The sequence below is a fragment of the Chrysemys picta genome, chromosome 14, assembly GCF_011386835.1.
Source record: "Chrysemys picta bellii isolate R12L10 chromosome 14, ASM1138683v2, whole genome shotgun sequence".
In the NCBI taxonomy this organism is placed as follows: domain Eukaryota; kingdom Metazoa; phylum Chordata; order Testudines; family Emydidae; genus Chrysemys; species Chrysemys picta.
The window spans coordinates 41,412,524-41,431,686 of record NC_088804.1 but is presented as its reverse complement, the minus strand read 5'-3'; the positions used below and the strand labels follow the sequence as shown (position 1 = coordinate 41,431,686).

The window sequence follows — 19,163 nt, the reverse complement described above, 5'->3', positions numbered from 1 at the left end:
GTTTGGAAAAGGGCAACAAAAATGATTAGGGATATGGAACGGCTTCCGTATGAGGAGAGATTAATAAAACTGGGACTTTTCAGCTTGGAAAACAGACGACTAAGGGGGGATATGATAGAGGTCTATAAAATCATGGCTGGTGTGGAGAAAGTAAATAAGGAAGTATTATTTACTCCTTCTCATAACACGCAAACTAGGGGTCACCAAATGAAATTAACAGGCAGCAGGTTTAAAACAAACAAAAGGAAGTATTTCTTCACACAACGCACAGTCAACCTGTGGAACTCTTTGCCAGAGGATGCTGTGAAGGCCAAGACTATAACAGGATTCAAAAAGAACTAGATAAGTTCATGGAGGATAGGTCCATCAATGGCTATTAGCCAGGATGGGCAGGGATGGTATCCCTAGCCTTTTATTGCCAAAAGTGGGGAATGGGCAACAGGATGGATCACTTGATGATTCCCTGTTCTGTTCATTTCCTCTGGGGCATCTGGCACTGTCCACTGTCAGATGTCAGGATACTGGGCTAGATGGACCTCTGGTCTGACCCAGTCTGGCTGTTCTTATGGGGTCTTCCTTGAGCACAGCAGTGATTTCATATTGGGGGAGAAGGAGGTTTCTGCTCACATTACACTAATAAATAGCTCCATCAATTTATTTCCTATACAGCTAAAATAAAACTAATATGTAAAACAAGCCCCCGGTTGCTTGGAAGCTGGTTTATCACACTCCATCCATAAAGTGTCTTTTTGGTGTTAAACAAAAATGATAAACCTTTGAAAATGGTCCATAAATGCTGGAAAATGCTGACAATGTGAATAGCAGCTACATGAACACAACATTATAATTAAAGTCTTCATGCAAAGACAATGACTTGAGCTTCTCAGGCCCATGTGGTATTTTAAAATAAAGACCAGACGGATTCGGAGCTCACTGCCGTGTAAATCAGGAGTAACTCCATTTGAGTCAGTGGAGACCAGAATTAGATTACAAGAAGATGGTGAGTAAAAACCAGCATTGGTTTCCTTTTAGTACTGGTCAGAATTCAGGACTAGAACTGGGGAGAAACCACTGCACCTTCCCCCTCAACACCTCCCAATTCATCCGCTCATGCATGTTAAGAAATGCTGGCAACGTGCCCACACAGTGTCAGCTCAGTCCGCATCAGACAGGCTGCAGTCAGAAAGGAGAGTGACCCTATTATTCTTTCACCAGTTCTCCTCTGTTTAAAAAAGTTGTCAGCTCTTCCCAGATAAATTTAATTGGCCTTGTGGTCTACGTCCTTCGGTATCTGGGGACCTTGCTGCTGGTATGTGTGGTGGCGTCCTGGGAGAATTGAAACAGGCCAACGATAAGGCACTCAGCGATCTCACTGTCAACAATACATGGAGTCCCCGCTGTAGGAGCTATTAGCCGCCTCTGATCTAAACCTCCAATTAAAGTGGTGATTAGGCCCAGTGAGGCATTCTCTGTCCATGAATTATTCATTTCCCTTCACAGTAACAGCACCAGGGGGATTAGAATGAGAGCTGGTGAAAACAGAGGCATTTTAAACAGGGTTTTAACCATATACAAGCAAACATTTATCTTTCGAATCTTTCATCTTTTCTCCTTTTGAAAATACAGGCTCTCCCCTCTCTCCCCTGCACCTTCAGAGCTATGCTTCGGCTGGCAAGCAAACCCTCCCTTGAGGCCAGGCTGTCAGGGATGTTCCAGGTGGCATGACAGAGTTCCCAAGAGAGTGGCTTTTAGAGCTCTCGACCCCTCAGAAACCAGCTATATCAAGAAGGGAGGCTGGGGGCCAAGTCACCGCTGAGGCAAGAGCTTATGGAATCTGCAAATAATGAAGCATTTTGCTCTTGCTACTGCTCCTGCTCTAAATCTAAGGGGGATTAGGGGGGTGGGTGTGTGTGTGTGTGTGTGTGTGTGGCAGGGGGAAGGGTTACTTTTAACACAGATACCTCAGTATGTCAAATAGAATGTGGGCTTTTCAGAGGAGCACAGATCTGCCATTCACAGAGTCAAAACATCTCGGGTTGTGGCTTTTTAACACTTCCCCACTGCCCTCATATTTGCTGTGTTGAGGGGTGACTTCGGCTCTCAATATGGCCAGAGAGCCCATGGACATGGTGGCCAAAATGCTAGGGAGCTGCCAATTCTTTGCTTATGCCGGCTCTGCCACCCTCACTGCCATCGGCGGGACGGCCCTGGTGGTTGCGACAGAGAGAAATGTCAGGGGAGAGAAGGCAAGGCTTCAAAGGCTGCTGTTCTGGAATCTTTTCAATTTTCAGAAGTGTTTGCCACTTGATTTCCCCTATTTAGCAGAGTGATCCATTGCTAATTTTTTAATAAAGACGGTAATAGCGCCAGACAGCAGTACACTGAGGGCTGTCAACCTCTGTCTAGCTTTTGTCCCATGTCATGCTTTTGCTCATCTAAACCCTTTTTTAATATGTTTACAGATGCAGTTTCTTTGGGAGTCTGTTCTGCAGATCCATTACCCTCCCTGTAAGGAAGTTTCCCTGAACTCCCTGAATGGCTGGTGCTTTCTGAATTTTGTATCCTCTGGAATAGTTGTTATAACCCGCGTCCCTTGATCCTCCTGGCTGCTCTGTACCTTTCCCAGTCCTTCAATTTTCTCCCTGTAATATGATGCCCTGACAGTGTCAGACCCTCCACGTGTGGTCTCTGCAGCCTTTTGTGCAGTACCAGTGTGATCTCCTCCTTTCAAACCTTACTAGCACTTGGATATATTACACTGCATCCGTTCCTAATCCACTGTTGCCTCTATTGTTTCTAGGTCTCACTGAATCCAGTGTCTCCTTTTTAGGACTGGCTGGCCCTCCCCGCTCCGTGTTCTCTAAAGTTTTGCCCACCTTGCAGCACACCCCCTTCCAGAGGTCAATGGTGAGCGTGAACAGGTGTGAACTCAGCACTAATCCGTGCAGAACTCCCCCTTTTAATACCCCTTCGCCATAGGAACTGTCCCAATTAACCCCCACTCCTTTGTTACCAAGCCATTAACCTATTTATCCTGTTGAAAATTTCACCCTCAATATTGTACTGTGCCTGGATACGCGTAGACATTAGCCTCTAACAGGATACTGGATCAAAAGCCTTTTCAAAACCCAAGTAAATTAGCTCTCTGCTTCACCCACCTGCTTTTCAATTGGCACTTCCTGAAATAAATCAAACCTGTTTATCAAAATCTCCCTTTTGTAAATCCAGACCAAGTATCTCCAAGTAACCCATACCTGTCCAAGTCATCCCTTACTCTTCCCTCTACAGTATTTTCCAACACAGAGGTTAGACTGACAGGTCTGTAGCTGTCTATTTCTACCGCAATCCCTTTATATATGGAGATGTGTGTGTGCACGCGTGTGTGATCTGTTACTAGGACTTCTCCAGGCCTTGGCTATTATCTCTGCTGGCGGTACTCTCATTATGCCCATAAGGTCAGTTTAGAGTGTCAGCAATCCAGTCATGGAGACCCTGTCTCCAGGTCTAATTATTCTCTTTCGCCTGTTCCGGTGTCACACTCACTCTCACTTCTTTTTCACCTTTATCCCTTGGAAAACTTCTCTCTCGTTCTGGTGGTTACTCTCACTTTTCCTACTGACTACGAAGGCAATGAAATCATCTCTCTCTCTGCCCCACCTTAAGGTATGTCTACACTATAAACTTAAGTCGACCTATGTTAGGTCAACTTGCAACCACCACAGTAACTGCTGCAGCGGTTCATGTCCACACTACCCTCCTCCTTTCAGTGGTGCACGTCCTCGGTGGGAGCACTTTCGCTAACTGAAAAGAGGGATGGGGGGGAGGGGCCAAGAGGCTCTCAGCTCTGCACGCAGCTCCTTACCGGGAGCTCTTTGCCCAGGTCTGGTCAGTTGCTGGACTCCCAGTGGGGAGCCCGGAAAGCCTCCGTGTAGCCGGGAGCCAGGATGCAGTCAGGAGCCTTGTTGCTGCTGCCCAGGCTCCTGGCGGGGAGCAGGGAGCCTTGGTACAGCCATGGGGAGGACGGGGAGCAGCCCGGTGGGGAGCGGGGAACCCGGGCAACAGGCCGGCTGGGAGCTGGGAGCAGCCAGACTCTACGTGGAGCCCCCGCCCGCCCCAGGGTGACAGCCCAGCTTTCTTGTCAATTTCACAGCTCCTGCATGGAGCCATAAAATTGACAAGAATGAGAGCCAACAGCTGATGTAAGTAACCCAGTAGACACTGCCTCACCCTAGCTACACTGACATAAGCCCTACGCCTGTCATGGAGGTGGAGTTAGGATGTTGGTAGGGCACTTACATCGACAGCAACAAGGCTGTAGTGTGTCGTAGTGGGGTGGCCACCTGCTCCTGCCCTGAAGGGCTTAAAACAGCCCTGGGAGAGGGCTGTGGTAGGGGAAAACCTGGGCTGATTGGGGAAGTAGCCACAGCTGGGCCACGCCCCAATCAGGCCGCAGCTGGCCCTATAAGGAGGCTGTGGGCCAGGAGCACAGGCAGTCTCTCTCTAGGAGCAGAGAGAGAAGGGCCTGGCTGCCTGGGACTTGAGTAATGTACTGGAGTGGAGCAGTGCTGGGGAATAGGGCAAGGGAGCTGGGGAGCTCCCACCTGGAAAACGCCCAGGCTGCAGGCCTAGCCAAAGGCCTGAAAGGTACTGGGGTTGCAGAGGTGCAGCCTGGGGGTAGGTGGAGGCAGCAGGTTCAAACCCCCCTTGCCAATGATGAGTGATATGGACTGCAGTCTGCCCCAGTGTGTGGGGGCTAGATGAGGACTGGCAGTGAACACTGAGGCAAGGTGGGGACAGAGGTGGGAATTCCCTTGGGAGGAGAGCCCAGAGAGTGGGGGTACTGCCAGGGGGCAGCACCCAAGGGAGAGGGGCACCGGGGTCCGGGAGGGATAGGGGGCCAGCAACAGGGGAAATTGACCTGCTGAGGGCATTCCAACGGCTGGAACACTAGTTCCCTGGGAGACCAGCAGGGGCCGCCACAGGGGCGAGTCCCGCATCGCTACATGTGTACACTTACATAGTTAGGTCAACCTAAGCTGCCTTACATTGACCAAACTCTGTAGTGCAGACTGAGCCTTAGGGTTTATACTGTGCCCATCATTGTGGTATCCAGGCACCTCACAAAATTACAAAGTGTGCCTGTGACAAAATAATTCTCATACTTGCTCTGTCTTCTAATCAGCAGGGATGAGATTTGGTGTAGGAGGGGGATGATCGCTGAGTGTGTTATTGGGGGACAGCAAGATTGGAGAAGTGCATTTGCATTTTGTTCTGATCCTGAGTGATTTCCAGGTTCATCAGCCAGAGTCCGAGAAAGCTCCATCTCCTGTATGCACGAGGCTCCCTCCCAGGGGAGAGTTTTGCTCCAGTGGAATTGAGCTGTCGTGGGGAGTGATGACAACGCCTGGCAAGGTGTTCAGTCCCCTCAGGTAACTTGGGTGCCATAGACAACTTTGAAGATAGAAAACAACCGCCTGCAATTGAGACAGTACTCCACAGGCAGTCCATGCTGAGCGCTGGAGCCATGTGTTCTTGGTGGCCTGTGCTGCTCAGCTGAGGGGGGGCTGTGTTCTGACCCAAGCTTCTCTCTCTATTTCACCAACTGATGTTGGGTCCTCCCCTCCCTTGTCTCTCTAATAACCTGGGTCTGACATGGCCACCACTCTGCATACAACAATAGAAGACAGCGAATTTTACCTTTATTTATTTGGCAGTTTAGCTCAGTCTCCCTCTTAGGTACTGAAAACTACAACAGTAACAAGAAAGTCAAAGAGGAAACATCACAAAGATTCAAAAGCTGTGTGGAGCAAAGGCAGGGGGAGGAAGATGCACCAGAAAGCAAATTTTGGCTATGTCTGGGCTGGCCACATTCATAACCCTCCATAGGCACCAAGGCCATTCAGCAGGAGATCAGCTGGGCTAACTGTCCTTCGAGTGAATGCAATGGCATTCTAAGCCCCTCGGCTACATTGTGAAGACTCAGTCACTTATCTGCCCAGAAGGGGGCGGACCTGGTTTAGTGATGTAGTTACTCCTCAAATTCATACTCACAGGTGAGAGAGGTTCTTTTTCCTCGATGAATATGCAGTGACAGCACATTCTCAAACCAGGACCAATGAGACCTGACTTGTAGGGTCAGAACAGCCTCAGAGAGAAAAGCAGCAAGACAACCCTTGTCCACAAGAAGCTGCTTGTGCTGAACCTTACACATTTAACCAACAATGCTGGAGGGCCAGATCAGAACTACTTCCAGCAGCAGCCTCCCATGTGGTGACCTCTAAAATTGACCTCCAACCTCCGTACAGTCACAGAACCGGAGGTATTAGGTTGTAACGGAGCAATACACCTGCACTAAAATAAGAGTGAACAGACATCCTATCTCAAGTACCCAGCCTTGTGCACTTTGCTAGCTGGGGGAGAATCTAACTGAGATACCAGACCTGGATACAATTGGGGGACAGGCCCCTCCCTGGGACTCGCCGCAGAAGTGGGGGCGCTGGACCAATCCACCTTTTCCATCAAAGACTTCAGGTTGTGCTGGAGGCTCTGAAGAGCCTGAGCCAGTCTGTGACTGCTCCTCGTTGAATCGAAACAAAAAGCAGCGAGCCGATTCTGTTAAAAACCAGTGAATCTGCAACAGATCATTCTAAATAAATAAATTCCACCTTGATGCAGCGTGCCTCTCTCCTCATCAAGAAGAGGTGGAGGAAGGTCAGATGATGCCCTCAGAATGAAGGGTGGATAGGCCCTTCAGTTAAAAGGAAAGCAGGTTCAGAGAGCCCTTCGTCACTGAATGCAAAGCATACACCTCACCGATCTCTCCAGCAGGCCTGATTCTCAACTGAACACTAGGCTTCCTGCTTGCTCATGTATTACAGGTTAACCTTCCATGGAGAAGGTCAAAGTGCCAGCCCTTCTCTTGGGAAGGCAGGAAAGCTATTAGCCAGGAGCTGAAGCAAAAGGCAAGACACAGAGGGCTCTGTCCTTTTGCTGTGCTGCAGTGCGGAAGCACAAAGCCTTTGGGAACAAGGAAGTGCTGTGCCAGAGGAGACAGATATAGACTCAACCTAGCCAGCAGTGTCACTTCTGTGGAGGTGAGCGTGTGAAGAACAGAGACAACCAGCAGGAGGGTCTATGCTGAAACTTGGTTTGGCTGCTTCCAGCAGCTCTAAGAGGAGCTGGAAAATCCCTGCAGACAGACAGGGGCTGACCCCTCTTTCTCAGACACCATTAGGCAACTGCTCTACAGCACGTCCCTTGTGGACTATAAAGAGAGGCTCTTACTAAGATTTACCTCTTTCTTTATCATACAAGTGCATTTACCTTTATCACTGGAAAGTCCTAAAACAGCTGGTAAAAACCTGTTACTAGGAACCCTTCAGTAAAAATGTTCTGCCACGGCTGAGTAAAGTCAGGACTGAGTTGCAGACATTTTTATTTCTTTATGACAAACTGGGGCTACGATGCACATTGCAGCTTTCCACACACAGCTCCGCCAGTGCATCCTCCCTGATATTACAGTGGCTACTCCCATGGTTCTACCCAGACACCTCAATCACCACCGGCAGCACCCCCCATCCTAACCCCGCTTCCCCAGCTATGCCCATGGCACTCAGTCCTCACAGGCAGCATCCCCCATCCTAGCTCTGGGTCCCTACACAGCCAGCGGTGACATGGGGGGGCACAGAGGGTTACATGCCCCCCGGGAGTGTTGAAGGCATTGTCCTTCTCATGCTGCACCCTACCCCCGGCACATTTCCAGCTTGTGTGGCCCCTCTCCCTGGTAGCCAGGCCCGAGTGGGGAGTGGAGGCAGTAGGATGGAGCTACTTCTCCTGCCGGGTGAGGGTGGCCGCTCCAGGTCACTGCCTCTGTGCAGCGCAACAACTGCCTGCAAGAGCCCGGCTGGGGTGGCAACAGTGGCCCGCGCAGAAGGTTACCCTGCCAGGGCAGGGAGAGCGCAGCAGCCCTGGACCTGGCACTGGGCCACTAGGGAAGACATCAGCAGCAGGTTCCCTGTGCTGAGTTAGGGGCATTGCCTGCACCCCTCCCTCTGCTGAAGTGTCTGAGAGGGCCGGGGAACTCCAGGGAGAAACTTTGTTGCTGTGAGTTCCCTGCCCAGGGACGGGGGCTGGCCCATGGGCACGTGTGCCCCACTCCTGCAGCCCCAGCCGCCCAGGAGCCAGCAGGATTGGTTGTCCTGGGCCAAGGAGGTGGGGCTGGAAGGTTCCTGCACCCAGAGTTGATGCATGGGCCCCTCTGAACCTTTACATTGGGCCCCCCTCCCCACTATTAACAATTATGGGTCGCCACAGCTCTGCGAATGCCCCTGAATCCTGACCAGCAGCACCCCCCTCATCCTCCCTCCTTCCCCTACAGCTTTGCCAATGCCCCCAATCCTGACCAGCAGCTTCCTGCCTAACCCAGTCCTGTCTTGGGAGACGTTTGGGTACGGACACACATTCTCCGAGCAGAAGAACAAAACGCATTTACAACACTAAAAGATAGGTTGGCACAAAGGTGTCTCAACCCTCTCCACCTTTAGAAGACGATTTATACCTGGGACACAAACTCCGTGCAAGGGGTTAGAAAGTGCCATTCCGATCTCTGTCATCCCGTACCTCTCCAGCAGCGTGTGTCCGGTGATGTTCTTCCACCTCTCAAGGACTGGCACGGGAAGGGCTGCCGATCCTGAAACCATTAACCTGTGCAAGGAAATGTCACGCGGTGAGCATCACCGGCATATTCTTTACCTAGAGAATTACTGCTGTAGTACAAGAAGCCTTTGCCCATCTGTAGTGCCTTGGGGAATCTGACCATTCAGCAGTATCAGAAAGTTACACACACAGACACAGCAGATCCTCCATCACTTGCAGTCTAAGTCAAGACTGGATGCGTTTCTAAAAAGATACCCTCTAGCTCAAAGAGAACATATGGTTGATATGGAAATTACTGGGTGAGGTTCTCTGGCCTGTATTATGCAGGAGGTCAGACTAGAGGATCAGAATGAATCGCTCTTGCAAGGGATCATCGTTCCCACTTTTCAGGGTGAGAAATTAAAGCCCAGAGAAGCGAAGTGATTTGCTCAGCTTTGCAGAGTGGCGAAGTTTAGAAAAGAATCCTGCAGGGCCAGGCTTTAAGCAGGCACTCTGCCTGAATAGAACTGCCTACACGTCTGTGCTTTGGAGCCAGGACTGAGAGCCCATACGTGACGGATGGTTTTTAATAAGCAAGAGACAGCCTGCCATTGGCCTGGTCATTGGACGGAAGCAGAACCTGGTACCACAACTCGAGAGAATCCTAGAGAACCTGGAAGCACTACAGGAATGACATCATACAATCCACTGTGCTCACTGCTGGTGCTACCCTCGAGACACTCTGCACACAGCTCAAACTTCTCCATTCCTCCATCACCCGCGCCCAGCCTTCTTCACACCCTCCCCTCATAACATTTTCCACAGTGTTAGTGAGCCTTCTCCAGCCCAGGAAGGCTGGGACAGCATGAGCATATCTATTGTAGAGGATGTACTCCCTAGGTCTCGTCTGTAAGCCTCTTAGGCTGTGAAGATGGGCATCTTTGAGCTACCTGAAATTATCCCGGCACGTGGCATGTACAAAATCCTGGACATGAGGCTGAGAGAAATGCCTGTCATAATACTCCACCAGCCTGGAGTAAATAGTGGGGACCGCCATGAAGACGCTGATCCGTGGAGCTCTGGGGCTTAAGAACTTCTCCCAAACCTGGAAAGGAAAGAAGAAAAGACACCTAAATACAAACTATGGAGGAGAATAGCCTTCACGTCACTGCCGCCACTGGCTCTTCCATACCACCTATGGGAGAAGGCTCACAAGCAAGTACTTTACAAACCCTTCAAATAGCTCTGTGAGCATTCTTTAGTACAATGTAAAGGGAAACTGAGGCAGGGGGAGGGAAAGTGACTTGTCCAATCAGAATGAGTCTATCAAGTGTGGTTTCTTATCTCTAACCCATACTGCTGCCTAATACTTATGAAAATGATGAACCCCCTGCATCCCTGCCATCTTGAACCCAATCTACTGTACAATGATGTCCAAAACCCCCTCCATTCTGACCCCACACCATCAATCAACTTATTCTCAGAAGCACCAGGGGAATCTTGGCAGTGAATCACACCACTGCTTTCACTCTCTCAATCAGCCAATGTGGGATGATGTGTAGAAACTGTAGCTTCCAATAGCCAGCACCTTTTAGAACTGTTAACATGCACATGAAAATAAACATGTATGGCAGAGTCCATCCATTCCTTTAGGAAATACAGCCCTGGACAATGCTATATGAAGTCACCAGCCTTTCAAAGCTCAGAGATCCTCTTCCTTCTTAAAGGGAAGAAACAGCATATTGACCACTACAATACACAAGGGTCTGAGCCAAAGTACTCAAATCACAGAGAGAAACTCTTGCAATGTGTATATGTGGGGGGAGGGAGAGAGGAGATCTACTTTGCTGAAATGTTTATAAGTTTATAGATTCCAAGGCCAGAAGGCCAAATCCAGTCTTGATTTTAACATGGTCAGTGATGGAGAATCCACCTCATCTCTTAGTAAGTTGTTCCAATGATTAATTACCTCAGTGTTAAAAAATTGCACCTTATTTCTAATCTCAATTTGTCTAGTTTTACCTTCTGGCCATGGGATCTCATTATATCAGGGGTTCTCAAAATGGGGTTAGGACGCCTCAGGGGGTCATGAGGCTATTGTGTGTGGGTGGGTGAGGGGGGGGTCACAAGCTGTCAGCCTCCACCCCAAACCCCGCTTTGCCTCCAGCATTTATAATGGTGTTAAATATGTAAAAAAGTGTTTTTAATTGATACGGGGCGGTTGCACTCAGAGGCTTGCTGTGTGAGAGGGGTCACAAGTACAAAAGTTTGAGAATCGTTGGGTTATATCTTTGTTTGCTAGACTGAAGAGCCCTTTATTACCAAGTTTGTTTTCCACATAGGTATTTATAGACTGTGAAGTCACCCCTTCACCGTCGCTAAAGCTAAATAGATTGAGCTCCTTGAGTCTATCACTCGAAGGCAGGTTTTCCAATCCTTTAACCATTCTCACTGCTCTTCTCTGAGCCCTCTCCAACTTATCAACTCCTTCTTGAATTGTGGACACCAGAACTCAAGACAGGAGTCCATTAGTGGCTGCACCAGTGCCAAAGACAGAGATAATACAACCTCCCTAACCCTAGTCAAGATTCCCCCGTTTATGCATCCAAGGATCACGTTAGTCCTTTTGGCCACAGTGTTGTACTGTCTCATGTTCAGCTGATTATCCACCATGACTTCCAAGTCCTGTTCAGAGTCACTGCTTCCCCATCCTGCAAGTATGACCTACACTCTTTGTTCCTAGATGTATGACCTTACGTTTAGCATAGTGCAGTGGTTCTCAAACTGTATTTTCTTCCCGGTCATTGATAACAAATATTAAATAGCATAGGGACAAGAACCGATCCCAGCAGACACCACTAGGAACACAGCTGCTCAATTAGGATTTTTCCATTTACAATTACATTTTGAGACCTATCAGTTAGCCAGTTTTTAATACATTTACTGTGTACCATGTTGTTTTTGTATCATTCTAGTTTCTGAATCAAAGTATCATGCAATTCCAACTCAAATGCCTTACAGAAGTCTAAATATATTATGTCACATTACCTTTATCAACCAAACTTGTAATCTCATCATAAAAGATATCAAGTTAATTTGACAGGATCTGTTTTCCATAAATCTATCTTGATTGACATAGCACCCTCTTTTAATTCTTTGTTAATCAAGCTCCTTATCAGCCATTACATTATTTTGCCCGGGATTGATGTCAGATTGACAGGCCTATGATTTCCTGGGTCGTCTGCTTTACCCTTTTAAAATATAGGCACATTACCTTTCTCCAGTCTTCTTGAACTTCCCCAGAGTTCCAAGACTTATTGAAAAATCAACATTAACTATTCAGAGGGCTCCTTGATCAGCTCTTTTAAAACTCTTGGATGCAAGTTATTCAGATCTGCTAATTTAAAAGTGTCTAGCTTTAGAAGCTGCTCTTTAGCATTCTCCTGTGTTACTGTTGGAATGTAAAGTATTCCATCGTATTATATGACTTCTTCATCCAGCTTTTTTCCAAATACAGCATAGAAATATTTATTGACCTGTTCTGCTTTTTCTGCATTATTAATGACAATTCTACCATTTCCACATATACTTTAAAAATTTCTTACATCCTTAACTCTGTGGTCCATAGATTTTTTTCTTGTCCTTTTGCTTCCTTTATCCATTTTCTACAATTCCTAGCTTCTGATTTAATTAATTACTCTCAACATCCCCTTTCTTCTATTTGTTTTTATATATAATTATTTTTATAGCTACTTTCACTTCTCTACTAAGCCAGGTTGATTTTTAACCACTGTGGCCTTCTTTCTCAGCTGTGGGAGTGTGGCTTTTTGATTACCTAATAAAGTGTTCTTAAACAATTCCAAATTATCATTCAAATTTTTCTGTTTCAATTCTCTGTCTCAACTGACTTGGCTCAATTGTTTTCAGCTTTGTGAAATGGGCCCTTTTCAATTTTAAATAAGACGTGACTGGAAATTAACCTCTGACGACATCACAGGAACATGGTCTTCCTGTATATCCTGACATTCCATTGGTTTGAAAAATATTCCATCAAAGACTTCTACTAAGATGCAGCCACAGTCTAACTGGATGGATGGCTCAATTTGGGAGCCAGCAGAGGAACCTTTCATTAACCGCATCCCTCCTAAAGAAACACTCAAAAAAAAGGACAAAAAGTCTTTGATTACCTGTCCTCCTAATATTTGGAAACTACAAACTGGGGCAAATTCAAGGAGCTGGCTATGGCAATGTGTGAATGACTCAAAGGGCTCTAGGCCTGGCCGAACATCTCCACCTGGGACCGTTTAGAAGTGGTGGTGGAGAGGCCTAAATACTTAAATTTGGCTAACTTTCCCGCCACATTGCTACTCGTCCCCCTTGCTGAGCAATCCCCAACATGGGAGCGGAACAAAGCCATCAATAAATAAAAGGTTGTTGCCAGCTCGGCTTTGGGGACAGCAGGCTCCTTCCCTCCTTTCTGGATTTTGCCCTGTTGTTGATAAATGTATTTCTTAACAGCTCCTGACAACGCATGCCTCCTCTCCCCTCCCTCCCTTGGCATGCTCAGCCGCACAGAGGGGCGTGCGGTGGGGAACAAAAGCGTGAATTGATTGAAGGGGAACAAGTGATTCTCCTTTATGCTGTGACCCTGGATGCCAGTGCTGCTCGGCTGCTTTCCCCTCAGTCCTGCTCTCTGGCTCAATTTCATTACTTTCTACTTCACGAACCCCCTCCGCCCCTAACCCCCCCATCTCTCACTTCGCTGCCTCAGAACAATCTGGTCTGCACAAAAATACATTGTTAATATAACAGGACACGTTTAACAAAGGACTCAGCCCCACTGAACTAAAGGGAGCGTCTTCCCGTGCCAGAGAGCGCTTGGCAGGATGAGTTAGAAATGCACAGGTTAGAAATCCACCAGATACAGTGGAACCTAATCTAAAGGGACCTCCTTCTTTCTGTAGTTACAGGAGTCGGGGCAATAGCACCTGAAAAGCATCAGGGGAAAGCGGAGTGGGAGGAAACCAAATCCATGGAGCAGAGGGAGTGATTCACACCCCGTGTGGGGAAATGTTCCACTCCGTCACTACTGAGTCTTGGGTAAAGGCTCCTCTGCAGCCGCCCCATGCCTTTGGGAAGGAGAGAAAACTACCAAGCTCTCCAGATGTGCCCAGCCCAGGGTGTTGCACTGGCGAGTGTGCAAGCCCAGCTCAAGCAATGAGCCGTGGAAGAGGGGCCTTGGGGAAATGTTGAGAGCCAGAAGCGATGGCCACAGTGCTGGGAAGGGCAGCGGGGGCAAGAAAGTACATTTTTCTTCTTCTGGCAGGCTACAGATGGAAAGGGGAGTGACAGGGTGGGGGCCATCGGAAGGAAGAAACACATGTCACAACCCCACGTGTCTCCTACTCCCTGGGCTCAGGTAGCTGCTGCCACCCCCAAGCTTTGCACTTGGATATTTTATAGCGTGTCCTCCCCTCACTCTGCTCCCTTAGTCCAAGGAGCAGGTCGCAGGAGCGAGGGGCTCTTGGAAGGTCACTGCAGGAAAAGCCAGGCGCCACAGCTCCCCTTCAAACTCTTACTGTGTTACTTACCCGTTAATCCGATGAAAGAGCTCGGTTCCTGTTCATCTACAGGGGCCGTCTTTACACGCTCAAGCACGACAAAGTCTTATTATAGATCCCAGGTCATGCTTCCTTCTCAGAAGCTGCTGGGTCCTATGTCCTCCGAACTTAGTCTCGATGCCCCCTTCCCAACCACACAGATCTCTGATCTGTGGGATCCACCACTGCTACTCAGTCAAAAAAATAAAACTAAAACAGTTGAGGAGGATGGATCTGAAAAGCCTCATTACCTGAGGCGATCAATCACTCCTGGGATCTAGAGTCTTGTAAGCTGCCCAGCTTTGCTCCCCCAGCATATGGCATCCTCCGACGCCCTCCAGTTTAGAGCAGTGTAATCAATCTCTCCCTCGCCGTTATCCCATATGTCACTGTCACCACATCAATTATGGGTGGACAGGACACTGACAACCCCTCGTTTTACTTTATTTCGCTCACCGGAATGATCTGTTCAAACCCTGCAGACGCAAAGTGTTTCTAAAAACAATGGGGTTTTGGTACACATTGCACTGTACTTTGGGGCTGCTGGATTTCTGCTTTGCCTGTGACCACCAGGCATTAGAGACCCGACTTTCGTTGGTGCTGAACACGTTTGGTGTCCACTGACTCCGGCTGGATTTGTGACTGCTCAGCATTTCTGAATGTGAGATAGTTGGTTTTTAAAATATATTAGGCATGATTTAAAGAGGAACCAAAAGTGATATTGGTTTAAAAGCTCACCTATAGACATATTCTCCACCTGTCTATCTTAGGGTTTTCCCTAGGGCCTTTCACTGCTGTTTCCTCCGAGTGTTGCTTTTCCTTTTCAGTTGTTTTTGCCTTCTGATGGGACTGTTGCCCCCACTCCTAAATCATCACAAGAAGGTCCTCAGTAAGCTCCACCACCCTGAAACACCTGATAATCCAAAAATCCAACTTCATGTTTGAATCCAATCTTAACAGTGACATCTTTCCAACTGTGCAATCAGATTAGAGGTGGATGGACGCCGGTTTAGCAGCACTGACATGGGGCGTCTTGATACAGCTTGCGTCACAAATGCACTGCCTCCTCATCACTAGCAGGAGACTCAGAAATTCCCAGTCAACAAGGTACTTTGGCATGAACTTAATGGGACTGCTCACATGCTTGAAGTCAGATACGTGCTTAAGTACCCTGTTGAACTGTGCTGTATTGATCAGCCTTCAAGCTTATCAATACTGCACAATTCACAAGGTAAAACGCCCGTCTCGGCCCAAGAACTTTCAGAAAATGTGCTGAGTGCAGCTAGACTCTGTGTAAGAAAGGCTAATTCTCTGCTACCCCTCTTTGCATGGGAAGGCTGTCTGTTCGCCAATGGAATGTTAGAAGATTTTGCCAAAAGGAAAGTGACAATAGGGAGAAGGAAAATTATAAAACAGAACCACCAACTGGATGCAAAATAACCCTAATGTGATGGGAAATGTGCAAGATTTCCCCTAGTAGTTCCTAAGACAGACAGGAGATGTGATGATGGAGGGGGATTGGCTGAGTGATACACAACAAGCAGCTCCTTTCAACCCCCAAAGCCTGCATTTTTGCACGGCGACTTTCCCAAACGGCACCCAGTATGGCTGTCTATGCAAGACAGCCTGAAGGGAGAGATGTGGCCACACGCATTGCAGAGAAGCACAAACCCCTTTTCCCTTCCAGAGGCCTCACTTTCAGTGGAAGGAGGAGCACAGTGTTGAATACAAATCCAGAAGAAGCCAAAGACACTGAATCAATCGATATCCTGACAACTGGCAACACGGAAGAAGAGGTGAGGCGGGAGAAAAACCAGGGCCTACCATGCTTAGGCTGCACACAACAACATTTATCCTGAGTTACACATTCCAAAAAACAGGAGAAGACACAGAAAATGAAAGGGAGTTTGGAAAAAGCAGTGAACATGCCCAGGCTGGGACTGGCAGGCAGAGGAACAACGAGCAATTCGGAGAGGCTTCCCATAGACCAGGAAGACTACAGCAGTCTCTGTCTCACGCACACGGATACAAATACCCCATCTTGCAGCACAACAATGAACCTGCTTGGCTCATTTAAAACCAATCAAATCGGGGTCACGTTTCCTGCAAGTGATTGTGAAAGATTCTGATCTCAGATCCATGGTGCAGGGCCAGAATCCCTCCTGCTTGCCAGTGAATTTTTGGAACAGGTATTCGACAGACAGTTATTTTTTTTCTTAAAGGAAATATTTAGGTAATGTCCTAGGGGAAAATTATATTAAGACGCCTTCAGTCTGAAAAGGAGTAAGAACCAGAATGGATTTTCCAGTCCAAAGCCCAACAGGTAACAGACAACCTGGGCTACTGTAGCTATTTACAATTCAGCGGCTCCTCTTTTCTAAACCAGTCACAAATTATTGGATCATTTAAGTTGTTATTGAATTTTTTTAAAACGCTTTTCATAAGTAGCAATATCGCTAATGCAGGTTAAATCATCCCTTTCCTTCGCTTTTGATTTCGGAGATGACTTTATGGTTTTGTATTGATTGCTAAAGTGCTGGTTATGCCCAAATTTTCATAGGTTCTCTAACAGCTACGGCTCTGACTCAGATCGAGTGCCTCACTGCCAAACTAGATCTATTTGGGGAGGGCCACCGGCATCAATTGACATGCAGAAATTCCAGCACGGTGCAGGAGCACTGCCCAGAACACAGGGCCACACATGCATATTGGTGACAGTTTCTTTCTGAGCGGAAGGAACATGAATATTACAGAGGAGTGTGGAGAACAGTTAGGGGAGCTTTGCTCTCTCCTAACAGCTGAACCTCTGATGGTTAGCTCAACTCAGGCCGTTTGCAGCAATATGTAGAAAGAGAAACATTCCTTTCTTCAAAAGGAAATCGGGCCCTTGGTGGCTTCGTCTCATGTTTGTTATAACCCCAAACTGTTTGTGCTCTGCATGACTCCGGTTGTAATCATTTATTCATCAGTGCAGTCTAACGGCCCCCTCTGCATTCCAGTCTGAAGCTTTTAAACCCTCGCCATGCTGCAGGCATACTGAAAGGGGCAAGTACTTTCCCTGGGACCCAGTAATATAACTAAATATGACAGGCTCTGGTTCCATTTTTGTTATTTCCCCCACACACACATCAAAAGGCATTACTCTGTAACAGATGCTGAGAACAGACAGCAGATCTGTGGGGAAGTGAAGAACAAATATAACTGTGTAAAGCCAAGGTTTGCAAGAACTGATCAAGCATAATCCATCCAGCAGTGACCTGTCCCTTACCACGCCCAGACTTCCCTTTGAGCCTGAAATAAAATTACCTTTCTGAAGCCACCGGTGAATGGATGAAAAGACAATCACCTTTCTCCAACTGAAACCGAATGGGAACGCACATTCCCAGCAAGCGAATAGTGCCTTTCTAATGGGTGTGTTCCTTGGCGCTCACACGTTTGTATGCTAGGATTCGCTTTTATTTTAAAAGTAGAAGGACTCACCTGATGTTTGTGCAGCGAGGGGCCTATGGGAGTGGCTAGAACCGGTACTACACAGCTGCAGTGCACGCTTCCTGAGCTGCACCCTACCCTGCCAATGCATCTCAGGGCTGCCTCTCCTGCTGGGTAGAGACTACCCGCCATGCCCAGCCGTGTGGTGGCTTTGTGACACAGACATTTCCTTTAGCTGCAACCAACTGAGATCGGACCCTCCGTCTCCAGAGGTGAAAGGCTGGTGCATTAAGGGCACTTACCACCTAGACATAAGGGCCTAACTTCTCATAAGAGACTAATGATTTGGGGTACCCAACATAAGACACCTTCAAAGGGCCTGATTTTCACAGGATGGGAGCTCAGCACTTTTTGATAATCAGGCTCTTTTAAGGTGTCTCAAGTTGGACACCCAAAAACCCAGCCACCCCAAATGACTAGTCACTTCTGAAAATGTAGGCCAAGAAATCTACATATCACCATATTTGTTAACAGAGGACCTCAGGGTACAGGCGTCGCTGCATTACGGCAAGGGGCTTTGCTGACGGCAAGAAAGAGCCTTGCATTTAATCATGCAGCCAAACTGGATACACCCTCCAGGGGACGAGAGCATGCACTGTTCATATTTGTATACGCTTCTAAGGAACTGCTCAATATCAGATTGTTTTTCCACGAGAGGTTCAGACAAAAAACCTGCAAAGCAAAGACAACAGACTCTCTCTTGCACAAGGCTAGAAGGCAGTGATACCTGCACCCTGGCTGGCAGCTGCAGCAAAGGGGTCTGGTGAGAGAGACATGGAACTTGCCTCTCAGACCTAACAGTGGCCCCTGTAGTTCAAGGCTGAGGCATATTGGCAAGGGTAGCGTGAGAAGCTTGGGCTGTCATGGTCTACATAGGATCTTTCCTCTGGATAAAGTGAGAACTTCATTCTCCAGGACTAGCAATCCGGAAATTACCTTGTGCTAAATTTACTTACAAAACAAAACAGATGTAAGGTCAGAGCGACACTTGCTCTCAATACTTTCTGGGGAGGGGAATCCTACAAGCCTTTCACTAGCTCCCTCCCTTGTACTCCCCCAATTTCAGGCCAAACTTCCATGTGGCTGAGGAAGTTTCTATATGGCTCACTCTAGAGCACTTAACACTGCTCCCAAGACAGACAGAAAGGTGGCTCCAGTGAGATGAGACACACACCCCATGGGTGGAATGTGCTACTTCTATTCTATATCTAGCCCCGCTGGGCCAAGGGGCAGTAGAGAGCGTGTCTTGAGCTCAGTTCCCTGCACGAGGGCATGTTACGTTCCAAAAGGAGCACACACCAAGGTACTTAGAATGCCACTTGAAAGGAGCAGAAAGCAATGCTGGGAATTTAGGGTCCATTTATAAACCCTTCCTTAACAAATGGTTAATAGATGCAGCAATATTCTTTAATAACTTACAATAGAAGGATGCTACAATAA

General features: G+C 47.8%; 1 protein-coding gene across 10 annotated transcripts in view; it reads right to left on the bottom strand.

Annotated features, from left to right (window-relative positions):
* ACSF3 (acyl-CoA synthetase family member 3) overlaps positions 1-19,163 on the bottom strand; it is a 112,315-nt gene that overhangs the window by 78,685 nt on the left and 14,467 nt on the right. For all 10 annotated transcript variants that reach the window (XM_065567668.1, XM_065567669.1, XM_065567670.1 and 7 more), the window contains 2 exons: positions 9,585-9,739; positions 8,558-8,703 (listed from right to left, as the gene is read on the bottom strand). In XM_065567668.1, the coding sequence (XP_065423740.1) occupies positions 8,558-8,703; positions 9,585-9,739 (301 nt within the window). The remainder of the gene's footprint in view (positions 1-8,557; positions 8,704-9,584; positions 9,740-19,163) is intronic.